The sequence below is a fragment of the Macaca nemestrina genome, chromosome 1, assembly GCF_043159975.1.
Source record: "Macaca nemestrina isolate mMacNem1 chromosome 1, mMacNem.hap1, whole genome shotgun sequence".
Lineage (NCBI taxonomy): Eukaryota > Metazoa > Chordata > Mammalia > Primates > Cercopithecidae > Macaca > Macaca nemestrina.
Genome location: NC_092125.1, coordinates 162,034,115 through 162,061,540, shown reverse-complemented (window position 1 = coordinate 162,061,540; position 27,426 = coordinate 162,034,115). Strand labels below are relative to the sequence as shown.

The 27,426-nt window shown below is 35.6% G+C and overlaps 1 protein-coding gene across 1 annotated transcript in view; it reads right to left on the bottom strand.

The window, feature by feature from the left end:
* LOC105498385 (neuronal growth regulator 1) overlaps positions 1 to 27,426 on the bottom strand; it is an 895,160-nt gene that overhangs the window by 175,977 nt on the left and 691,757 nt on the right. Inside the window, exon 6 of the mRNA XM_071091171.1 lies at positions 14,679 to 14,830. Within this exon, the coding sequence (XP_070947272.1) occupies positions 14,679 to 14,830 (152 nt within the window). The remainder of the gene's footprint in view (positions 1 to 14,678; positions 14,831 to 27,426) is intronic.

Below are 27,426 nucleotides of genomic sequence, written 5' to 3'. Positions count from 1 at the left end.
CAAAAGATAATAATGTTGTCCTTTATATTTGAAGATAATGATTCTGAATTACCATCAGCAGAATACTCCCTTGGAGCTATTTTTTCCCCAGTACTGATACACACTCTCTCTGAACTCCTGAAGTCATGATTATCTGTATCAAGATATAGCAGTGCGTTACGTTCTGCCTTTTCTTATTCTCTAATTGAGCCTAGATACTAAGTCTGATCTTACTGGAGCCATACTAAATAAAGGCTGCTACACTTCTCGCCTAATACTTCTCTTTTCTCACACCCATCAGTTAGTAGGGTATAATACACATAAACATTTTTATTTTACCTGCTGATTAACAGTGATGCTGGATTTGTGCTAAGCCATCTCAGCTCTCTCATCAGGCTCCTATTATAACCAATTTTAAGATGGTAGGCTGTGACTAGAGATATAAGTTATTAGAAATGAAAGCAAAACAAAATGAAACAAAAAACAACTAACATACAAAGGCAAGTTCTTCTTTAGAGAACTTATTTCTTCATTGATCTGGGGCTGGTGACAGTATATACTATGGCTAGTAATTCATTGGCTAGAGCAAACTGTAGCTGAATTGGTAAATTATCTTTATGGGGTGGTTTCCAGGTCACTGAAATCAGTTTTAATATTTATTAATCAGCTGTTATCATGCCATTATCAATCAGACAATCCTCTAATCAGACGACAAGTTGTTATACATCTATACAGAGAATTTCTTTATGGATTCACTCAGGGGCAAGACTATTTAACTCTATTACTTTACTCAGAGACGAAAGATTTTGCTCATAAATGTCTTTGGGGAGTTTCTTGAAACATCTTGTATAATTTGAAGGAAAAGGAGATTAGACCAAACAAATATGGTATGAATTAATCAATAGACTAACAGTGCACTAGAAAAAAGTTAGGGAAGGTTATATTAGAAAAAGGTTAAACATTTCATTAAATAGCGCAGTACTTATTATCTTACTATTTGATCAGCATAATAGATCAACAGTGAAGTAATTTACTCTTCCTTTAAGAAAAAATTGGCACAAGTATATCTGATTTTCCAGAAATATATGAGGAGAAGATAAATAAGTGCACTGTCTGTGGAGTATCAAAAGTCATAGAGAATTTTAGGCAGAGACTAAAAGTAGGCCTCATCTTAGTAACTGGGATTATTTCACATGCATTATGACACATCTTACGAACCAAAGCATTACAGTATTCTAGTAATCACTGTTCATTTGTCACTCACATTTTAAAAGCTAGCAATAGTATATGAAAATATGTTTTTGGCTCATATCATTTCTACTACATTTCCTTGCAAGTCCACTTTAGAAGCTATCATCTGCCCTTCTTTTCACCCAGCTCTGTCCACTTTACCTGTAATCGTCCTCTGTTTTCCAGCCACATGGGATTTTTATTATTCACTTATATTAGTCATTCTTTCTATCACCCCTAAGAATTAATTACACTTTGTGATAATTGCTTGTGTTGCCAACCTCCCTTTCAAAATTGACAATCTCCAAAAGGTTATGAATCAAGTTATTTTAGCCGCACTTTGTATTCCCAACACAGCATGCGACTTGGCATATAGATAATAAACTGAATATGTGAAAAAATACTTAAGTTTTAAAGTTATGACATTATTGGTCAATCTTATGTCCCAAGCATGCAGCCCACAAATGTGTTTTTTTCCTTTAAATAACTAAGAAGTTAGGAAGAATCAGAAAATAAAACAATACAACTACTTAAAAGATATATATATATATATATATATATATATATATATATATTTATTTTTTTTTTTTTTGTAGCGGAGAGGATGATATAAAAGGGAACTGATTCCACCTATTTCAAAGCAGTTTGACATATAAATTCCTCCTCCCCTGACTCTGGCCAAGTTAGAGGAAAGATAGCAATAGATTTGGAACCTATTGTGATGTTAATGTTCAGGCTTATACGCCCTAATATGTGAATGCTTTTTATGACCAGGTTGCATGTTTTTCTCTCTTGGCTTCATAGAATAAAGACACTGCAAAATAAGCATCCTCTGAGGTCTCATACCTTAGGAATAAATGAATAACATCGCTTAAAATCTACTGTGGAGTGGGAATGAAGCATAGTAAGAATCAATTGTAAGAAAGAAATGGTTTGTGTTGCAGCAAATTTAAACAAGAAATGTGGCATGCATGTGACAATATTTAGGTAGGCATGTGTTTATCATAGAGACAAAATAAAATCCTAATTTTGTCAGAGGTCATTATATGGATTTGGAGATGCAGAATAGAATCATCCTTACCTCAAAATAAAGTGAAGAAGACTATATAAATAATGGGGGGGGGCATTGAAGTTATATAAGAGGGTAAAGAAAGGCCATAATGTATAAATCCTTACCAGGAGCCAGGCACTTTATGTCTATCTTATTTAATTATTCCACCTCCATGTGAGCTAGGTATTACTCCTTTAACTCCATTTTACAGATAGACTAATTAAAGATAAGTGAGGTTATGTAATTTGTCTAGAGTCATGTAGGTTACATGGGGAGAAACTGTGTTCTCCTTTATAGTCATTCAAATAGTGGCATGCTAAAGCTGGCTTATACTAGCTTATAAGGCCAATTGAGAAAGTTGTAGAAATTCTGCTATTTATTTATTAAATACAGCCATTATTAAAATTAAATTCTATAAGTTTAGAATTAATGAATGATACTAAACCTCATCACCTCCAAATTACTTTACTACAGTATACTATTATCTATAATCTTCAGGTTACTCACATCCCTGTTTCTGTATTGTAGAAATATTATACAATGGTGTGTGATATGGCACATCTCTTCCCAACTCTGCATTCAGTAACATCACTTGGTAGTTTGAAATCAGCCATGTTGGGAATGTTTATACCATGGAAACTGGCAAAAGGTCCAAGTTACAGGTTGATTTATTATTTAGTTGATTGTCGAGACTTAAGAAAATGATGAAGTGAATGTTAATAGGGATTAAACGTAACGTGTCATGTCTGTGGCCATTACATTAATGTCGACACAAAAAATTGGAGAAATTTTCTTGGAGTATTCCAAAACTATTCTCTGATTCAGCAAAAAATTTGCACAGGTTATTTTCATCTAACTCATTATCATAAAAATATCATCTCTTACTCAAGTTAGAATAATCCTTTTAGGTAGAATACAGCTCCATGTGCAACATCATGCATGTCACATATATGGATTATAATCATAGGCTGGTTACAGATACAAGATTCTGCCAAAAATCGGTGAAAGAATCTGTGAGAAGCAACTGACTATATGGAATTTACAATAAAGATAATTGCATATTTTATTATTTGTAAGTCTCATTATACACTTCTTTTTTTTTTTTTTTTTTTTTCCCCTAAATTTGAGACCAGGTCTCACTCTGTGGTCCAGGCTGGAGTGCAGTGGCATGATCTCGGCTCACTGCAGCCTTGACCTCCTGGGCTCAAGTGATCCTCCCGCCTCAGCATTCCAAGTAGCTGGGATGACAGGTGTAGGCAACCACACCCAGTTAATTTTGTCAATTTTTGTAGAAATGGGGTATTGTCATGTTGCCCGAGCTGGTCTTACACTCCTGGGCTCAAGCAATCCACCTGCAACAGCCTCACAAAATGCTGGGATTACAGGAGCAAGGCACTATGCCCAACCTATACACATCCTTTACTTCAGTTAAATATTTAACAATTCACCACTAAATGTATCATAGTGAAGCCATAAAATATTACTTAGGAAGACTGAATAGAAATATGGAGAAGTTTTTGCAAGGTATACAATTGAATCTTTTTTATAATTATGTAAAATAAACACATGGAGATGGTATGGTTATGTGAAAATGAAAGAAGTTTTGTGAGGAGGGTAGATAATGTACGATTGATCATACAGTACAAACAGTATAGAAAATATAAGTGTTTAACAAAAGACTGTTATGATGCAGAAAAGCATCTTGTAATGTTTCTTCATGCCAGTCTTATAAAATATTTTAGAAAGAAAGGTAGGGATTTGTCATAGAATACAATCCTATACAGACCTACAGAGTATTATTTTGCTTCATAACCATACTTTTTTTTAACTTTTGCCCCTAGAACTATAAAATATAGTGTGTTTCTGGCCTTTCCCTCTATCTAATAGCAGCATATTATTTTGCCTTATTTTTTCTCATTAATTTTCATTTCCTCTAAATTTTCGTACACATATGGAAGGAGCAGACCTCATCTTTCCAAAGTCAGAAGAGATTCTTTGGGGGAAACAAAGTTTTCTCAAATCAAAACAAATATGAAAACAAGGAAACAAAATGTGCTTTGGGCAGCGAGTTCTGTGACTAAGATAATATTTTTAAAAAGTAATCCTGCTTTTCCCCAGAAATGTATGAGAAAATCTTTCTGCAAATTTCAAGCACAAGCAAGTTGCCTCCCAAATTGGCCATTTGCACTCCAGGGCTAAAGCTAAAAGCGCACAGAATTGCCTGAGTAATTCAATTGCAGGCAGAATCAATGCAAGTGTGAACGCTACCCTGGTCAAAGGTTGGCCCTTAGGCTGCAACTTAAATCAATTTTGGGTAAGCTAAGTTTGATTACATTATTGGTGATGAAGCTTTCAAAAGCAATTTCAGGCTTGCCTATTCAGAGGCTGTTTGGTTCCGTTCTGAATCTATACTCCTGGTTACAGAAGCATCTATCTGTCTCTTTTGGTGATGATTAAGTCCTGGAATTGAGGAGAAATAAGAGGAAATAAGGAGAAATAAGAGGAAAGGATACAGAAAGTAAAAATAAATAAATAAATAGCAGGTAAGAGCCTATCACTAATGTGACTCAGTAACTTAAAATAAAAAACTTTAAAAAATATATGACAATCACCATAATAAGAGAGAGAAAAGAATTAAGGAGCATAGTAACCAGGAAACGAAAATAATAAATGGAAAGTTTCTCATGACAGTGATATGTGGCAGTCTTAGATTATTTTAGCATGTGAGGCTCATTCTTTCAGGTGTTGCTGGCAGGAAGAATGTTAGAGAAATACAGGTGGTTCTGCAGAATGAAGCAAAATGGGTGTAAGAAAGGATGTCAAATATGGCCTCCAACAGGCACATGTTAGCTTGAGAGAAATAAACCCTTTCAATGTATCTTTTTCCAGCAGAGTCAAGCCTGCAGAGTCAAGCCTGCAGTGTGCATCTATCGCTTATGCAAGTCTTCCTAAAAATGTGTTTACTTAGTTAAGGTTAGTCAGTTTGATTACAGTTATTATCTACAGTTTATACGCAGATCATAAACTACAGTGCTCCCAAGGAGTTATAATTTTTTTGGGAAAAAACAAATTTCCCTATAGTTGTGGTCACTAATTCTTAGAGCATATACTATTATTCTGCCAGTTATAGGAAAGTGTGTTGTTACTCTTGTCTTAGAAAGTATTTTAGAAAACTTGGAATTCCTTCTAAGTGGACTGATTGTGACTTTAGTGGTTCTTCAGCAAGAATTATGATCTGCCTCACTAATTAAGCAGCTCCACATATGCACTAATTGGATTGACTCAAAGAAAGGAACTGAAGATTGTGCAACTATCTAAAAAACACATTTTAGAGCTAGGAAACTGAAGTTGCTTCATTTCTTTAAAACTGTTGAAAGAGAAGTCTTGCTTAAAAATAAGAGATACAAAAAAACTAGCTGGGCGAGGTGGCGGGCGCCTGTAGTCCCAGCTACTTGGGAGGCTGAGGCAGGAGAATGGCATAAACCCAGGAGGCGGAGCTTGCAGTGAGCTGAGATCCGGCCACTGCACTCCAGCCTGGGGGACAGAGCGGGACTCCGTCTCAAAAAAATAAATAAATAAATAAATAAGCTAAAATTTGGAAAATCCAACCTACTATAAATGCCTGGCCAGGGTATAGGTGAAATAACACTTCCATGCAAGCAAGCCTTGCTTGGTTTATTCAAATCTTATTTAGCCATATACTGGTGGATAGATAATTTGTATCTCTACAGAGAAATCCCAATTGAATTACATTTATAAAGAAAGGAAATCCAGTCCACACTGAATAGACACATTCAATGAAGACATGCCATTTCAGTCTTTTCCCTAGCAGTTTTATGGATACTAAAACTGAATTTACAGTGCTTTGGAGAAAGAGTGGCCCATTGAAATATTATTGCTTTCACAGTTAATTCCTCCTCTTTTTACCTTTATCTGGAACATCAGAATGGCAAAAAAAGAGCCAATTTCAATTTACTTTTTCATTTAGTGGAGCACCCTATTAACTATGTTTCACTCTAAGGAGAAATAGGAAGTTTAATCATAACGGTACTCAGAACTTCATAATAATCATTTTGTTCACACGTATTCCTGGATCTTTTATTAGGGGTCACATTTCCATTTTCAGAGAAAGAAATCACAGCACAGAAGTGAAGGTGATACAGTGGCCTAGACTTTGCCACCTTATTATGTGCTCAAACCATTGGATCTCACTTTAGATGGAGTCACAGTTACAGGGAACACAGTGCATGCTGGGTAAGTATGCTCCAAGAAACTTCTCAGAAGTGCTGGGAAAGAAATATCTCACAGGACCTCCAAAAGGCTTTGCGAGAGAAATGATCAGGAAAGGCATACTGAAGAAAGACTCTGTTGATATGTTTTCTTTTGACTGGAAATGTTGGCATGTTTTCATTTTTACAAAGCCCTAGTAGTCACAACCCCATATACTCAAGTCACATTTTGGCCTAATTAGTTACAGGATTAGAGCTGTGTGAAATAAAATAGCAAGCAAGAATGTCTATTCTAGTGCCTTTTTCATAGGTTACTGGCCAAGATTGTTGCAACTGTGAACATAAAGGAAATTTCTCTGGAGAGTAAAATTCTATACAGAGATGACAAAATGATTAGACCGGCAGTGCTCTTGAGCTAAGTTTTATGGAAACTCACTACAGAGACAAGCACATTAAAATGCATTTTTCTGTCAAATAAAAATAATTTTGAGTTCAATGACAAAAATATACAGAAGGTAAAAATATTGGCAGCACTTCTACTTTGTTAAAGAGTAAGTTTAACTTTAAAAAATAACAATCAATACATACATACTATGTTTTAAACACGAACAGATTTCTTAGGATCTGAAAACATTACAGCTGAAAGGTAACTTGGAGACTAGTTAGTCTAGTCTCCTCATTTTATAGATTGGTATGCTGAGGTCAGGCAGTTAATTGCTATGGAGCTCTCCAATTTAAGGCCAGTTTGACTCCAAGGGTAGGGCTTCTAGTAAAATTTTGTGATTAATTTAGAAACTCTAATTTATTTTTCTATATCTTTTTGGTACCTAATCCTCATAAGCAAGCCATATTTCAAGGCTGATCAATGACAACGCCAAATACCAAAGCTTCCTTTCCCTTCCAAATTTACTGACCCTTTGTCAGCTGTGGGAAATGTATGTGCTGTACCAGTAGCTTGAAGATGCCGCTGTCAAATTGTCTCTTAACTTGGGAGAAACACATCAGTAGAGTAATTAATCTTGTAAAACCTTTCCACTTTTTTTTTTTTTTAACTCATTACAAGTGAATGCTTACGTGCATGGCTGATTTAATTAATAATTCTAATAAAAAGGACAATATCATAATGATATACATAGTGCCTTAATAAATGAATCAAAGAACCGGTGCTACTGATTTGTCTATCCAGTGAAATAAAGTTACACAGTTATTCAGGTTATATAGAGCTGTGCTTGCCTGTGTTTACCCTTCAACATTTGAATTATACATGAGAAGGACAGAAAAAGAAACTAGCATTTAATAGGCCCTTGTTTTAGACTAGTAGTGTATTGGCGATTTTGCACGTCCTCACTTAATCTTCACAATAATCCTATAAAAAGAATTTATTTTCCTCTATTTTATAGGTCAAGTGACTAAAGCATCTACAATCCTTCATGAAGGATTATAGTTTTAACTCAGATCTGCTCGATTCAAAGCTTTTGGTGTTTCACCTGTGTAGTGGGACAAGCACTGGAAAAAGAGTAGTAAAAACGAAATTCTAACCCTAGTTATGTTGCTTGACTCTGGACTCTGACTCATCCTATTTGGGCTTCAGTTTCCTCACCTATAAAGTGAAAAAACTGGTTTAGACAAGAAGTTTTCAAAACAAATTATTTGGAACTGTATGACATCTTGGGAGGCTTCAAGGTCACTATGTAATATGATGGGTAGGAAAATAAGATTTGTCTCCAACTTAACCAAACTAACTCCAGTTTTATCTTTGTCATACATTAAGAGTTCGCATAGATTTTAGTTGGTTTGAATAAAGGGTTCCATTGCTTAAGAAAGTTGGAAGAAAACTGACTATGTAAAATCTGAGACATCTTCTAGCTCCAATTTCTGTGCACTGACGAACGTAACGTAACTAAAGCTCCGCTAACTAATATGTGGTTTTCACTAGAGGCAATTTGGTGACTTGGAGCACCATAAACTTCAACAGTCATTCTGACTGCTTCAGCCTGCTGGTTATTGTCTCTTCCATATGCCACTAAAAGGCCATTTTGTGTCTATCTTCTTGAAAATACATACATGTTCCAGGTATGAGATAGGGAAGGAAAAATATTCTCTTGCTTTACTCATACTCCACTTCAGCAAATGTGTGTATATTCATGATTTGTGTGATGGTTATGTCTGTGTGTGTTATTTTTGTTTGGTAGAGAACGATTAGATAGGCCTGTATACCTGGATCACATTCTACCTACAACTGCAAACCTACTTTTTGTTAAATATTTATTACTAGAACATCCAGGAAAGCCTTCTCATTAACATCTCAAAGCTGCAAGGATAAAGCAGGTTAGCTCACACAGCACTCTGTCTTCAATAATCACCAAGTCTAAATTTATTTTTGCCTCTTTCAACCAAAATGAAAACCCTATCTCCTTTAAGTTACAAGAGGAGAGATAAATTTCTATCTAAAATATGAGTCATTCACATCTGTGGTATCACCTTTCAGGGTTCATTGTAATAGGCAAAAGTAACAGAGCCTGTACCGTTGCTTACTGGCATGTGGGAACATCTGAAGCAAGCAGAGAGCTGAAATATTACTTGCAAGGACACAGCTAGTTTCATATTCAACAAATCAGTTGAAAGGTACTGTTTGCTTGCATCGGTTGAATCTAACCAGGGAAAAACTGCTACATTACTCTCATTCTTACTTTCTTCAGTAGACTCTTCCATTTCCTTTTGGATACTAGCTACAGACTTCCTTTTTATATGAAAAGAAGAGATGCCCATCACATTAAACAAGCTGGGAAGAAATTTTCTCTTATATGAAAGGAGACATTCCAGAAAGTTAAAAAGCCCTGACAGCATAAAGCATTTAAAATTGGGACTTCATTATTGTCTCCACAGGGCTGCTAAGGCAGGGAAAAGACAGTTTTGATCGGTCCTTTGAATGTTTTACGTGTAATATTTCGGAGACAAAAGCTTTGTTACTTTGAATAAATGCATACATGAGTAAACACACACACACACACACACACACACACACAGAGAGAGAGAGAGAGAGAGAAAGAGAGAGAGAGAGAGATCCCTATAGCATCATTAGAACCTGTAGAACCCATATTACAGTAAAGGATTTGACATTATATTTTTAGGAACACCTGAGAGGGGAGTTTAGCATCCACACATCACAGCAATATTATCATTATCTATTTTGGGACTTTAAGCAATGAGTCTTTATCGAAAGTGAGACTCAATTTGTACCAAATATTTCCATGTATTAGGTCTCAGGAGAGGGTTGTATTAAACTAAGTCTGTGTGAATTCTAAGCACTTTGCTTATGCAGCTTTCTTCCATCTTAATTACTTCTCCTATTTCCCTTTAGATGGCAAGTCTTGAATACGTGTCCTATAATAAATATTTGTACTTTTGTGGAAGTGAGAAACAAAGCGTGTACAACATGTTTTACTTATAGAAATGACTATGTTGTACTGATTACTGAATTCCCACTTAAGTGATAGTGTACATTTGATGAATTGAACCCATAGATGGCAGGATGGGACCACTCAGTTCATAGTCTTTAAAGAACAGACTTGGAAGAAACATTTTTTTTAGTTGCTCATGATCAGGAAGCAAAAAATGCACTGAAAAATAACAATAAAATAAATATCTTTGAATCTCCAATTTTTTATTTAATAAGAATTTTGCTATGAATGGTTGGCATACTGTTACCCATTATAAATTTTGTTAAAACACTTCTTTCCTGAGGGCTAATATACATTGATCTGCAGAATATTCTCTCTGTCTTTCCCTCTCTTCCCTTCCAATTTTGTACTTTTTACAACGTAGAAATCTTTCAGGAATTTTTGGACAGAGAATCTAGAGGATGAGGGATCTTCATTGTATACTAGCTTTCCGGTAGTTTTTCCACCATAAAGTTTGCTTTCTTTTTCTTTTAGAAAACATACATTTTTACCTTAAGTAATTTAAAGTAATTCTATTGATGAAATTACTAAAACCTCTACTTAAAATTACAGGTTCTCTTACAATTACTGCCTAAAGCCTACAGGCCATGGAAGATAAAGGGGTTTAAGGTGTCTTCACGTTAAATCAAAAATTTGCTTATTTCCCTGGGACCCAAGAAAGACGTGAGAAAGAAGCGAACAAGCTGAAAATGATGGAGACTTGCAGAAAACCAGAAAACATTGCAAGTTCACTATAGTATAGTTCATCAAATGCTAGGATGTTGTATCTTTGCAGGTCAGGGAGCTGCTGATACACACACAGCCGCTGGGCCATATTAATCAGAAAGGAATACTAATCAGACCTGCAGCTAGACATCAAGGCATAACATCAGCCTTGTCTTCTCCTTTTCACAGCCTAACCTCTGAAAAGAGCAGTTTATTATCCATGTCTCTATTTCCTCATCTATTTATTTAACCTTAATCACAGAAATCTGGCTTCTACTCTCAGTTTTACACAGAAACTGCTCTGGCAAAGGTCACCAGTAACTAACTGCCCAACTGTCAGAGACAGTGGTTGATTTTCAGATGTTCCCTGAGTGGATGTAGCACAGGACAGTGCCAACTCTTCATTCTTCTTGAAATGGGCTGCTCTCACAGCTTTCACAGCACTCCACAGTGCCGACCCTCCTCAGGCATCTCCATTCACATTCAATTTGCTTGCTTCTGCAGGATGCTTCTCTTCCTAGGCTCACTCCTTGATGCTAATTTTACTTGGATTTCTGTCCTTGGTAATCTTTTCACTTTACATGGCTTCCATGAGAAGTCTCATTTACTCTCATGGCTGAAACTACTACCTCCACTCTGATAACTTTATCTATGTCTCCATTCTGGACTTTATACCCAGCTACCTATTAGACATTGCCTTGAACTAAAAATATCTAGAAATGACCTAATTTTTTCCTTTAATTTCTACCTCCTCCTAAAATCTGAAAGCCTCAATTCTTCTCTTATGCACTTATTCTGGCTAATTTCATGCAAACTAAACATTAGGAGTTATCTAGACCCTTGCAACTCCCTTCCTTTTTTTTTTTTTTTTTTTGCCAGATTTGATGGCTATCTCCTAATTAGCTCTCAATTCTCTCGCCTCTGCTATTCTTTTTGGTGTTACTATTATTATTGTTATTTTACCTTTAGTATTAAAAGTTTAATATCTGGGTTTAGCAGTTCACAGTGCATAAGAGTGTCTTTTGGAAACCAAATCTGTTTGTATCATTCCCTTGTTAAAATCCTTCTGTAACTCTCCAAAACCAGGATACAGCCAAAACTCATTTCAACTCTCTCATCCTCATCCCTGCCAACTTGTCTACCCTCATCTCTCAACACTCTCCTTCTACCTTTTATTCAAGCCATATTAAAGTACTATAGTGTCTTCAAATGTATTGAATTGTTTCATACTGCCATGTTTTTACATGAGCGGTTCCACACTAGAGTGCTTGCCTCTCTCTTTCTTCCATCACCATTCCCACACCCAGGCTCACCCTAATCACCTTTACCTCAAAGGGCATCTCCTCTATATTTTTCTCTGAGTCATTGAGACTGACTGAGTTGATCATTCTCTTATTTGTGCCACTATACTTTGTGCACATGATTGTTGTTGAATGAGCTCCTGAAAAGTTCTGCCCCAGAAAACGAGATAGTCATTGCTAAGATGATGTTTTCAGTTGTACCTTAGCTATAATTCAAATGGTAGTATTGGCTATTCTACATGAAAGTTGTTTCATGACCCTTAAGACTACAGTAAGAGCATCTTCTCTGCCCCATTATGGTACCACTGACCATATTGCATTATAGTTGCCTGGTTGCTTGTTTCTCACCTCTCACTCATCTGAGAACTCCTTCAGGATGGGGTTCCAGTCCAACTAACCCTTTCCAACGTCTAGTGCTGTGCTTTGCTGGCTGTAGGCATTGTAGATAAAAGCTTAGAATCTGAAGCCAGATTGTCAGGGTTTAAGGTTTTGCTTTGTCACTAACCATTTGGCCTCAGCCACATTTATATTCTCTAAGTTTCCTTTCTAGAAGAGGAGAATTACAGAATCTAGCTCTTTGGATTTTGTGAGAATTAAATGAACAAGTTCATATAAAAAATAAGAATAGAGTCTGTTTCAGAGTAAGCTAACGATGTGCTATTTGTAATTACAGTCATATTGCCTTGTATCTGTAGAGGTTACAAGTACAGATTCTACAGCTAAAACTCATTCACTCATTTATTTATTCATTAATCCATCCATTCATTTACTCAATGTTTAATTCATGTATTCACTAAAGATTTACTAATTGCTTATTAAATAGCAGGCACTGTGCTTGGTGATATGGGAAATAAAATAACTAATCAGACATTGATCCTGTCTTCTTAAAGAACTTATAATTTGATGGAGAGATGGAATATATATAAAAATAACTGTAAGACAAAATGAAAATGCTTAAGGCAGTAAGAGCTTCAGATGAGGTCGTACAAGTGGTTCTGAGTATATGGGCATTTTTCCAAACTTCCAGGGCTATGTTCATAATTACAGATGAGATTTTCATATTTTGCCTTTGTTAACAAATTAATCAAATTGTACGTACTTAATAGCACCTCAGCATACAGCAAGTCAGTGGCAGAGAGAGATGATGAGAGTCTCTTCTGAAGGCACTACGTTTAGAAGCCTTTTCAATACTATATTATTTCCAGACATTTGTGTTAAGATTGCCAGAGTAAAACAAATGTTTACACAAGTGGAATTTGTTCCTAATTTTTCATATTCATTAATGTTTCAGTTTTGAAAATCAGAACGTAATTTAAAAATTTAAATAGCAAAACTTAATATGTTATTAAGCCTTAAATTTTTCTTTACTTTGCCGTGTTAATTCATTTATTCTTTCAAGTGCTTGAATATTTAAACCATTTAAAATATTAATAATATACCAAAGAAGTATCAATATTTACATTAAATTGGAATTCACACTGCTTTATAATATTTTCAGTGGTTTATATTATTCATAATTTCACTAAATAAATCATCCTCATGGAAGGAACTTAAGCAAGCATATTATACTATAACTATTGCATGGCAAGCAATGCTTTTCTTTCAAATTGAGTACTAAAGAATATTAGGATGGGATAATAAAAGATGTGATATAAACTGATATATTTTATTTCACATCAGAATTCTTAAATTATGGTAATGTAAAGCTCATAAATCATGGAAACTTATTACAGTATATTTTTAAGTTGTAGGAACATCATATATCCCATCCCCATTTCTGCAAAATGGAAATGATAGCTATGATGAACTATGTAACATTTGCATTTTTCAGAGATAGCTTACTGTAACAGGATCATAAGACAAATATACATTTGTCAAGTTACTACAAAATATTAACTATAAGAGATAAGGATAATTCAGATAACTTTGTGGCACTGAAAAGACAGTATACTCTCTCTAGTCTTCTTTGAACATTTTGAGAAACATTTGATTTCAAAATTAAGAATATTTTGTGGCTGCAACAATTTGTTGGTTCCTCAGCTTCTAAACAGCAGTAAAATTAATTATAGGAGGAAACATTCATGGAGGTTTCTATCCTTTTACCCGATCCTTGTGTTTGTGCTTCTTTACTAGTTTTTAGTCCTTAGGAAGTAAGATACATTAGAAATGTAGTATTTATTTGAATAAAATCTTAAGTTATATTTTAAAATACAATTTTAAGTAAAAATATTATCTATATGGATAAAATATTTTGTCCATGATCATTTACTTGCTGTTTCATTTTATGTATGGCTTGTGAAATTCTGGCTATCCCAAGATGAATGTTTGATGAAAACCAACCAAGAGCAAATTTAAGCCATGTTAATCTATACTTCAAGATTATGTAATCCATTTAAAAAACAACAAAATCTCACCAAATCTACTGACTTCAGCCAAAGACATTTTTTTCAGTTAGCCCTATTATTCATGTATTTTTTTCCTTTCTCAGCTCTAACACATTTTTTTATATACACGTAGACTTCTACAGGGATTATAAAATCTTTGGACAATGATATGATTTGGGGGCAAAGTTTCCATGTGTAAGGAATGTGTGACATATGAGGAATGTGTCACATCAGGTTGAGTTTTAAAATGAACATACTCTATTCTTAGGTTTTATCTCTACTGATGGATAGGGGCCCAGAGGCCCCTGGGAGCATTTTGGTACCATTGCATTACTTACGGTTGAGAGGCAGGCTCGCATTGGTTGTGCCTAGCTTGTTGGCAGCCACACAAGTATAATTGCCGAAGTGCTCCTGTGTCACATTGGTAACAGTGAGAATGGACCTTGTGCTAAAATTTTGAATAATAATTCCTTGTTGGCCATTGAAGAGCCTAGAAGACAAAATAAGCTCTAGGTAAATATGTATTGTGAATACCAGTTTCATTTTTATCTTAGCTGGGGTTGTCATGGCAACCCATAGACAATTCGACCACGCTGACGTTAGCATATAACGTGATAACGGTGCAATTTACATTTCACTTACATTAGTAGATTTGGGGGAAGTGAGGTTGCATGTCAGATGTAGACTGTTCCTGTGGGATTATTTGTGCTATATAACAAACTGAGCTTGGATAGCTACATGTCCTATTTATGCACTGTTACATATTTTAGAAAATAAAACACACTACACCAATAATACCTCATCTACTAAAGTCAGGAAGGAGTTTAAGGGAAATAAATATAAAGATTCCACCGAAAGTACAAACTGATGGTTTCTAGGTAAGCTGGTATGTCTGGGTCATTTCAGATATTATTAGATAATTCCCTTGAAAGTTAACCCTACAAGTGTGATAGGATGGTTCTGAGTTCAGAGTCAACACCACTTTACTCTTGTACAACCCAGATAGATAACTTCCATTAAACCTAGAAAGAGACAGCCATATAGTATTGGAGATAGCATTTAAAGTTGAATCCCATCACTGCCACATTTTAGTAATGTGCCGGGGAAAGTCTTTAAAACTCTCTAGGCTTCAGTATGGGATTCAGCTATACCTAAATTCACACGAATTGTCTAACAGTCTCTGGATTTACCACCAGAGGCCCTCACTCTGAAATAGGCTGGCATGGCTTCACCATTCTCAATGCATGTTGTACCTACTTATGCTTCACCCTTTTTCTGAATCTGTAGCCTATTTTTTGTACCTTCTATTTCTGCTATTCAAATTCTTCCTTCCTCATTTAGGTCTAACCGAAGATTTATCTCTCTTTTTCTAATTTATCTTAAAGGACTCTTATCTCTCTCTCTGTATGGTTCATTTGCACTATTCTCCCTAGCAGTTTCCATGCACACAAGCCTTTTCAAAGCAAATAAATTGAACACTTTTAAATTTCTCAAAAGGAGAGGTTAAATGAACATGCTTTCTCTGATATTTGAATCCTACAAAGCACTTAATAAATAGTGATATCCTAGGTACATAATAAATAGTACAAAGGTCAATGGTGTCCAGGTGATGTTCCCCCAACATAGGCATTGGTAAGCCTGCTTCAGTGGCCTCTTCAAGAAATTCTCTCTCTAAATATAAATTTTCTTACAATGAGTATGTCAACTTGATACTAACTTCTCCACAATTTACCCAAAGTTTATTGCAAAGGAGCTACACTGATCACAACATAGGCTATGTAAACTGATAGTCCAAATGGCATGGTAGTTTTTTCTCTTTAATGTGTTCAAGTTTTTGTATTTTTTTAATTATGAAAATGCTAATAAATGGCATCCTCTGAGAGTTCAATTTGAACTCCTTTGCATTATACTATGTGGCTTGCGCCTGAATTTAGATGAAATATACTGTAGTTAAATGCAGATTAAAATGAGCAGTCATACTTGATTACTCTGGGAATTACTTATATTTCATGTAATAGCTGAATTTGGCTTACCCCAATGCAAACTTTAATCAGATTAATAAAACTTTGAGTTAAATAAACATTGAACAAGCTTTAGCTTGAGCAATAAATTTAATGATCTCCAACTCTGACATAAGATAATAGGGCATAAAATATCATGGATATGGCAGTTTTTATTCTTCTGTCTCATATTTCAAGCCTACCAACATTTATGCTAAATTCCCATAGTCATTATTATATATTTTTCTGCATCACATTAACAACTTTATTTTTAACTAATCAGTATATATGCTCTGTGAAAAAACACTTTCATTGACTTGCAAGTTTCGGCATTATGACTTAAATCAATTCACCCACATCTTTATTATAGACACATTCTCCAGAGGACTCAGAAACTCCCCAGACTACTAAATCCCTGTTGTGCTTCATTGACCAAACCAGGACAATTTTCCTGCTGAAGAGTTGAGAGAGAAATTAACCAGGGCTTTCAACTGGCTAGACCCAGGGGAAAGACTTGAGGAAGTAAATTCAGATACTCTGTGACACTATATGCTTATGTTCCTTATGGCTGTCTTTCTGGGTGAATTAGCTTCCAGTTCCCTGCCCTTAAATGTATCTGAAGGCACAGCCACAGATGTTGCTGAATCATGCAGCACATCCATACTCTGTATGTGTGGGCCCATTTTGGGCTTCTGGCCAGCAGTACCGTGTGCATCCTTACCAGAGTGGAGCATTAGTGCTCCAACACCTGCTACTCAGATCAGTCAGGCAGGTTATTATGGCCAATAAAAAGAAAACTACATTCCCTGAGGGAATTTTCTTCCCTCTAGGGAAAGCTACTTTTCTGAAATTACTAGAGAAATCTAAAGCTTACTTTCTTCTGTAGTTGTGTGTTTTAGAAGTGCTGACTCCTCAAACACCACATGAAAACCTCTCTTCATCTGGTAGATGGTTGGATGAAGGACTTTTTGCAAAGCTGACTTTGTGAGAGAGTGACTTCTGATATGGTGTATATGTCTATAGAGAGTGTACTTTTGTGATTTTCCTGCAGAGTTCTGGGGTATGAAGATGGGCTTTCTCAATTATTCAAATCAATTCTGAAAATATTCATTAATTTGCTACAAAGATGAGCTCTATGCTGGCTGAGTGACTAGGGACAAGACTGGGCAACCCATGATCTCTGTGCTTGAGAAGGTCAGAGCCAAGGAGAAGAATCCAGCACATAAAAGGGTGTTTACAACAGAAGGGTATTTCAGTCACAGTGGGGACCTTGTTAATATGAACGTGTCTACCCTTAATTACTGGTTGTATAAATTTGAGCCACACCTTGAAACTCCAGCCTGTATGACCCTAATGTGATTCACTCCTTGACTAAAACCAAATAATGATAAAAGAGCTCTCTAATTGATGACGTTTTTGTTTACATAATTGATTTGTTCTAATATGATTGTCTACAACTTTGTTTCTGTAAAAAGAATCATTCTTATATTGAGTTAGATTATACAAGAAATATGCTTTCTTATAGCCCCTGTTGAAATCTGCCCCTCCTTGCCGAAAAAAAAAAAAAAAAAAAAAAAAAAGGACAAACAAATTCCGTGGAGCTCGGAGTTAAATATGGCATCCATTTCTTCAGCATAGATCAGTACTATATGGTGCCTACTTGGAAACACCTGGTCAGTTTTCTTCATTGAGTTTTTATCATAGGGAAGATAGTTATAAGATCCTTCTATTTCTGTGGACCCTGCTGTCCTCTACTCTCTGACACCAATGGAAGTTTGCTTCACATTGACAACCATAACTCTCACTCCTCTTCTCCTTTCTGGCTTTTGCCAATGCCTCGTAAATCTGTGAACTGCAGGCTCTTTGCTTTGCTAGCAGATGCTGTCAGCTCATAAGTGACACAGCCCAATCCACTAACTACTTCTGAATTAGAATAGTCCCTTATATTTTCTAGTGTCAGTCAGAAGTAGCACATGGAAAGCCTGCTGATAACTAGGGATACTCATATTTCTTACTCGTAAAATGGACACAAACTTTACAATCATAACCTCCCTCCAGGCGGCAGCTATCTGGGACCACCAGAAGAGAGCCTGCAGCAACATCACCCCAAAAAACTGACCACATAGCCATCAGCACCGATTGCTAAGATTGAAAAAATATTAATAAATGAAGCAGCCACACTGGACCTCATTCATTTTATATATAAATCCACCCTCAATCCACATTTTAAGACTATTGTTCACTCTCTGTCTTTCCAGGTCAGGAATAACAACAGATATCTCTAGAGAAACCAACTTGCAGATGAAAACAGCCACAGAAAGACTTCATTTCTAATGTAGGAAATATATATTAAGAAGTATCAGACAACATTTTAAATATTAGAACAACTTGGAATAAGAGCGAGGGAGGCATTCTCAAATAATGATAAATCTTGTAGAGAATGGAATTCACTTTATGTGAGTGGGCAGGTTAATATGGTCTTATTAATCAATCTTTGCTATTAGATGGTGGGGGAAGTTAACCCTTGAATCATAAAAGTTTTATTTATGAAGACAAGGAATGTTAATGTCAGCAATGGACTGTAGGCTTGCAGAATTCCAAGATGTTGTGTGAACTAAAGATACAGCTCAAATTAAAACAAAAGAGAAAGATTTAGAAAAAGTCATGAGTGATGGTAGAATTCTTATATGGACTTAACAGAAATGAGGTTTTATTTGGTTATCAAATTATGATTAAATGCCTTCTATGCTGAAAGAGACTTAGGAACCATAGAGGAAAAATATGACATAGTTATTATCTCAAGGACCTTAGTTCTATCTGAAAATCTGAAGATGACATTAAGATAGCATACAGGTCCCTTCCACAACACATCTCATAATGCCTTTCTCAAGGATGGAGTAATATATATATATATACAGATACACACACACACACACACACACACACACACACATGTCTCTCTTTCTGTGTGTGTGTGTGTGTGTGTGTGTGTGTCTAGGCTCTGAATCAGACTGTATTTCTAGTCCTTTCAGTGTGACCAGCAATGCTTTATGTAAGTGGGACATTTTATCTGTTCTCAATACATTTATGGTTGAAGTAATCTCACACTAAAAATTTTCAGCATTGTGGCCAGGCATGGTGGCTCACGCCTGTAATCCCAGCACTTTGGGAGGCCAAGGCAGGTGGATCACTTGAGGTCAGGAGTTTAAGACCAGCCTGGCCAACATGGTGAAACCATGCTTCTAATAAAAATACAAAAATTAGCCGGGCGTGGTAATCCCAGTGGGAGCCTGTAATCCCAGCTACCTAGGAGGCTGAGGCAGGAGAATTGCTTGAACCCAGGAGGCAGAGGTTGCAATGAGCCGAGATCGTGCCACTTCACTCCAGCCTGGGGGACAGAGTGAGACTCCATCTCAAAATTAAAAAAAAAAAAAATTCAGCATTGTACACAATAATGCTTGTTGTTATGAGTGTGAAAAATTGACACACAGAAAACTTTAAGCATGTTGAAATGTACATATCAACAAATCTTCACAGCAATCCTAGGAGGTAGTTATTATTAGTCCCATTTTATAGATGAGAAAACAGACATTTAAGATGATTAGGTTAATTTATCTTGCACCATCTGATAAGTGGCAGAATCAAGATTTAAGTATAGGTCCTCTGACTACTGGTGCCCTCCCAAAGTAGCAACTGACATTCAAATCGCTAAGTAGAAACCAGGATATTGTATCTAAGTTTGGAGAGATAAATCAGAAATCATGGGTACTTCAAGAAAATTGAGTCAAGCCAGGGAATGAAACCAAGAGAGCTAAATAGCCAAGTGGTATGTGGCTCCCAGGACTGGAAAGCCAGGTTTGATCCAAGAGGTGAGTCTAATGGGTAAAAAATTAGCAACAACAAAAAAATGTTATCTGGATATATCTCTGGACCAGAAGCCTCTTGACTATGTATTTGGGGCTTAGTCATGTCTTTCAGTGCAGCCTGTTAGAGCAGCTGTGTCCAGCTTCCCATAGTCAGCCTCCTAGGCTTCTTGCAGCCTGAAATGAGAAACGTACAATAGGTTCTCCCCTCCTTCCCTGCTCAAACTCTCTCCAACATATACACACTCTCAGTATCAATTACTGTTTGTTTTTCTTCCTCAAGGTTCACTAAATATTTGGATGGAAGAAAGTCCCTCCTTACGGTGTATATGCAGAATATAGTCAAGAATGGAAGAAAAATGCAACCTATCCAAATGACAAGAAAGCAGCATTTTAGAGTAATTCTAAAATTCTCTCTAAAGTTCAAGTTCTAGTGATGGTATGAGGTTACTGTATTCTGCTTGGCTTGGCCAAATCATCATCATAACATCAAATACTTCTTTTTCTAACATCATTCCAGTTTTAAGTTTTCATACATTTGTGTGATTTTTGATTAATGTCCATCTTCCTTATTAGAGTAAAACTCTGTTAGAGGAGGTTCCAGGTTGATTTTGTTATTCATTGTATTCTAAGCATGCACTATAGTGGTAGATAGTTAATAGGCATAGAGTAATTGTTGCGTGCTTGTCTGAATGAATTTTGTTTTTATATTTTTGTAATTCTTAGTTTTTTCATCTGTGAAATGGGAAAAATGAAGCCAATCACAAAGTGTTAATGTTAAAATGTTTTGAAAAATATTTAATGTGTAATATTTATGCACATATATGCCAAATGCAGTAGGCACTAGATTATGATAAGTGTTATTGTTCAATGATAGAGTCTGTTTCTTAGAACAGATACATTTCCTCTCAGCTGGCAGAAAAATATTAAATATTGAGCATTCAGGAAATTATTTTTAAAGAAAAGATCTAGGAGAGTGACTGAAAAGATCATGGCATCATGATTTCAAGATGTGCCAAACTCAGTATCAATTACATGTGCATCATCAATCTCATCTAAGCTTTTCACAGATTTAACAAAAAAGAAAAGTGAAAGGGAGGAGGAGGAGCAAGAACTGCTAGATACCAGAGAGAAATGAAAATTTATGTGAATATGCTGCTATGGCAACCTACTGGTTTATGTGCTGCTTGATACTTTAGGCTTGAAAACAATATGATATCATTTATTCCTAGGAACAGGCTGAAGAATATCATGCATCACTGTCTTAGCCCCAAGGGGTATCTATCTTTAGTTGTGTATTTGAATAAATTAATGTTATTATAATATATTAGACACTTTAATGAATCTAGACTTTATTAAGCTATTTAAAATGTATGTCTTGTTTACTTTATCAATTTTAATGAAATTAATACTTTTAGATTAGAGACCTTTGGGCTGCTTTCCTTGTGACAGTTTGATTCGCATGGGAGGATATTCCCTTTTAACCCTACATTAAATAAACAATGGCTACAGTACAGATGTCAAGCCTCCCTGACTGCTGTGAGTTCCTGTATCCCTGACAACCTGACCTATGACTGGATTTCTCCCCACCACTTAAACTATTTTTCTAATATCAATATGCCCATGACTTTAATGTAAAATATTACCCCATAATATAACAACACAACCATTTCTCAGAAACTATATTCACAAAGAAAAAATCCTGAGAAGCCAGAATTGAGCAACAGAAATCAGCTTCCTTTCTCTAATCGTGTATGGGGTTTACAATGTCCTGCAATCTAAGGTGACAGGATTCATTTGTACTAATAGTCTCTCACCAATTTGAAAGTGTGTTAAAACAAGAATGGCTCTATTTTATATTTAGTAAAAGGTTATAACACAGTCTTCCAACAGAGTGTATCATTCATGCCAAATACCATGATATGTGTTGGGGACATGATAGTGAACAAGGCAGAATCCTCATTTCCAGGTAGATTAGAGCTTAGCAGGGGAGATGAAAAAGTAAAATAATAAGTTGTGTTTAGTGTAATAAGTGCTTGTTAGATATGAGTCCATGAGGGTACGTTTGAAGAGCTCCCTCCCCAGGTAGAAAAAAGCTTGTTGTGGTAGCTTTCCTGGAGAAGGTGACATCCCCACGGAGACTAAAGGACTAGGTAGTGGAAGGCTGCCAGGCAAAGGCAGCCAGGAATGGGTATGTGTGTGGAAGGAGCTTACAAACGAAGGAGCCAACATTTGAAGAGGCCTGAAAGAGAGAGCTCATGTCACAGTCTGGGAATGGAAATATTTCAGGATAGCTACAGCTCCTGTTGTGTGAGGGTAAAATGGCAAGATTCATAGGCAGAGAAGAATACAGGGGCCAGAACGTGATGAAACCTATATACCACTCCCTGTTATTAGGATTTTATTCCAGGGACAGTGAAGAAACACTGACAGGCTTCATGCATAAAGTCTAAGATCAATTATTTATTTTAGAAAGATCATCATGCATTTTTAAAACACGAAGTAATTCCAGCTGTTTATGGGCAGACTCTGCGTGTGCAGTACTAACTTCTTGATTCTAGTATGTCCCAAACCGAACTAAGTGTGGGCCCTCCCAAACGTTTTTCTTGTGGTCCAGCCTCAGCCAGTGGCTTCACTTTTGTCTTGTTGTCTAGATGGAAAACAGAATTGTGTTCAAATTTTCCTTTCTTTATATCCAATTAGTCACTGAAATAGGCAAATACTACCTTTCTTCTCTCTTGCTTTTTAATTGCATATCCAGTACTCTAGGCCATATTTAAACTTTCCCATTCATTTCTCCCAACTACTCTAAGAAATATTTTGTGAAGACATACAAGCTGCCAGCAAGCATACACAAAATGCTCAGCTTCACTAATCATCAGAGAAATGCAAATTAAAACCACAGTGAGATACCATCTCACACCAGTCAGAATGGCTATTATTAAAAAGTCAAAAAAACAACAGATGTTGGTGTGGATGTGGAGAAAAGTGTATGCTTGTACATGGCTGGTAGAAATGTAAATTAGTTCAACTTCCATGGAAAACACTATGGAGATACCTCAAATAAATAAAAACAGAGTTACTATTTGGCCCAGCAATTCCACTACCAGAGGAAAACAAATAATTATTTTAAAAAGTCACTTGCACTTGTATGTTTATCATAGCAGTATTCACAATAGCAAAGTCATGGAATCAATAGAAGCATCTGTCAATGGTTGATTGGATAAAGAAAATGTGGCACATATATTCAGTGAAATACTATGCAGCCATATAAAGAATAAAATCATGCCCTTTGCAGCAGCGTGGATGCAGTTATACGCCATTATCCTAAGTGAAATAACTCAGAAACAGAAAATCAAATACTGCATTCTCACTTATAAGTGGGAGTTAAAAAATGGGTACACATGGACATAAAAATGGAAACAATAGACACTGAGGATTCTAAAAGTGGGGAGGGTGGGAGAGGAGTGAGGGATGAAAAATTACTTATTGGGTACAATGTTCACTAGTTGGGTGTTGGGTACCCTAGAAACCCAAATCTCACCATAATGCAACATACACATATAACAGCCTTACACATGTACCTGCTGAATCTAAAATGAATAAATAAATTAATTAAATTAAACTACTGCCACACACAAAAAAGAGACTAGATTGTTTTAGAACTCTTGAAAATCCCCTCAATAGCTTCCCAACACCTCTGGAATCCAGTCCAAATGCCTTGTAACATTTAAGACCCTCCAAGTCTTTCCCTTAGGTGCCTTTCCAGCCCTAACTCCTGTTATACTTGATTTCGTATCCTGCACACCAGGACATTTAAAAGCCTTCTGCATAATGCTTACATGACATTGATCATGTTCTTCTCTTGCCCATGATTATTCTTAACTCCATGGAATGTTTGGACATGCTGCTCATCCTTTGGCATCCAGCAAAAAAATCTACATTTACCCTGAAGTATGCTGTAATCCTTTTATTTGAATTGAATGGGCTCTTACTGTGCACTTTCTCAGGACTTGGCTTAGGGTTCCCTGAAAATTTTCTTACTTAGTACTTATTTCATTTTGCTGATTTTTATGACAAATCCTACACTCTAAGTCACAGGATGCAAACTGGAGGTGGCCCACTTTCATCCTTGTTTGACTGACCCAGTGTTTTCAATATAATAATATGTGTCTCACATGGGCATGTGCTCTTCAGATCCCAGTAGTTGAAATGCTTTCAGTTATTTCATATACTTATTTAAATCTCTGGTCTTGAATGTTAAAGTCATCACAAACATAGTGAGAGTTGTACTGAGACCACATTGGTTATTAAAAGAAATATCATCAAATGAAATAAATAAAAAAACAACATAATACTACATAGTGAAATATAATAATGAGATAACACTAGAAATGCAAGTTTATTCAATTCAGGAACTTTTCTTTCCTTTTCAATTTATCTCACAGATAAATGAAAAATTGAAACTTTTCAAATTATCTCACAAGTGAATGAAGAAATGAAATCTGAAGTTAGAAGAGAAGACCACTTTTAATCTGAAATAGTAATAAGGTTATTTCTAGTATTCTTCTAAATCAAAACACATAACTGCCTACTGTGGTAAGAACCACCTTGTGAATGATAACATAAAAGTAAAAGAGAAACAGAATATACTTCTAGTCCCTTCTGAATAATCAAAGTTGTAATATAAAATCTAGAAGAGAGATATCCTGACATAGGAGTCTGGAAATTAGGTCTGTGCTTTCCTTCAAGTCATTTCACCTTCAAAAGATACAGTTTTTATTATCATATTAATCTGGTTAGAGTTATACAAGGAATGAGTAAGATAGTACGTAGTGAGTTGTAAAATATGTGTTATAAGATAGCGAAGTCAGCATATAAGGTAAACTTGCATGTCGTGAAAATGAATCTTGAAAATTCCTTAAACTTCCTTGTTTCAAACTACTATACTTTACGATAGTTTTCAAAATGGAAAGCAAGTATCTTAAAATAGAAATAAAATGACTAGTTGGAGTGTGAGAAAAAAATAACAGAAGGTCCATTTGTATTGTATTCTTAACTCATTTAAAAAATTTTCTCTGTCACAGGTCATTTAATACATGAATACACTAGTTCAGAAATGCATAACCATAAGTAAAAATTGGTATGGAAATATTGTTAGTTTTTGCTAAATTTTATATTTTACTCATAGGAATATATGTTTTAAAAAATGTTGCTGACCCCTGCTTTACATCACTGTTGATGAGTGGGCACTAGATATAGTAGTTGGCTTTGTTTCAGAGCTGTGTTCCATTAAACAAACATTTTCAACTTTGAAACCTCATTAAAAATAGAGAGACGCTCACACCAGTTAGGATGGCGATCATTAAAAAGTCAGGAAGCAACAGATGCTAGAGAGGATGTGGAGAAACAGGAACACTTTTACACTGTTGCTGGGACTGTAAACTGGTTTAACCATTGTGGAAGACAGTGTGGCAATTTCTCAAGGATCTAGAACTAGAAATACCATTTGATCCAGCCATCCCATTACTGGGTATATACCCAAAGGATTATAAATCATGCTGGTGCAAAGACACATGCGCACGTAGTTTTATTGCTGCATTATTCACAATAGCAAAGACTTGGAATCAACCTAAATGTACATCAGTGACAGACTGGATTAAGAAAATGTGGCACATATACACCATGGAATACTATGCAGTCATAAAAAAGGATGAGTTCATATCCTTTGTAGGGACATGGATGCAGCTGGAAACCATCATCCTCCGCAAACTGTTGCAAGAACAGAAAACCAAACACTGCATGTTCTCACTCATAGATGGGAATTGAACAATGAGAACACTTGGACACAGGAAGGGGAACGTTACACACAGGGGCCTGCTGTGTGGTAGGGGGAGGGGGGAGGGATAGCATTAGGAGATATACCTAATGTAAATGATGAGTTAATGGGTGCAGCACAGCAACATGGCACTTGCATACATATGTAACAAAGCCACACGTTGTGCACATGTACCCTAGAACATAAAGTATAATAAAAAAGATAGAGAGATGCTCACCTTATCAGAGATATATGGGAATGAAGAAGACCAATTGAAGGAGCAGCCAGGTTCATATCTCCCATGGTATGTATTTTTGAAGCAGTAGAGTAACAAGTCATGCCATTTAATTACATGTGCTATCTAGCTTTTTCTCTCTTCCTCTCTTTCTCATGTAGCACCCCATGCTTAAGAATTGACTCTATGTAAGTGAATTAATGTGAACATTTTGCAAAGTCACCACACATAATAAAGCCTTGAAAATCATAATTTGCTATGCAAATGTAATGTATTCATAATTTTGACATAAATAAATTGCATGAAAACAGTAAAGAAAGGGGAATCAAAATTTTCCTACATACAAAAAACTTTTAACTCATTTTGTTGGTTTCCTCAAAAATATAAGAAGGGGAGAAGTCCTGCAGCAATGTGAATACTCACATAAAATTTATAGCCTGCTTAGACAATCAGGTAGTAAATATTTAGAATAGAAAAGAGGAGAGGAATGGTCATTACCCTATTATGATTTCTCAAGTTCATGTTACCACTGTAAAATCCAGAATGAAAAATAATCATTATCTAAAGTGAAACTTAATATTAACCTTACTGAAAAGGTCACCATGCCTGTGTGTAAAGTGAACATGGCATATTTCTACATGGTTGACTTTAGGTATTTTCCTATCTCTTGATTGGTACCTGCATACATTTTGTATGTGTCTATGCATGCATCTTTTATGCACATAGATAACTAACCCTTCTTGCCAGGGCAAAATGATAAAGATCATCACATTTTTTTTTTTTCTATAGCAGCGTTATAAGGAATGACTTAAAAGTGAATAGGCTAAAGTTTGAAATATGTGCTTAAAAGTCAAGATATTATAGGCCCCACACTGCCAAATGCAAAACTTTCCATTTTTTAGGTACACAGCTTTTAAACTAATACATTTAAAATATTAATGTTTTATTATACACTTCTTTTTCATTCCTGGGAGTAATTTATATGTACCTCATTTGCAACGTTTTCATACCTATATTAAATTACAATAGAGGAATAGGAAAGAAATACTGTTGCAGCTAAAAAATTCCAAAAAAGCATTTTTACAATTAGCCCTTTACCTAAAAACAAGAAAAGTAAGTAAAATATGATTTTAAAAATCTATTCACTTATTTAATATTTTATTTTTAATT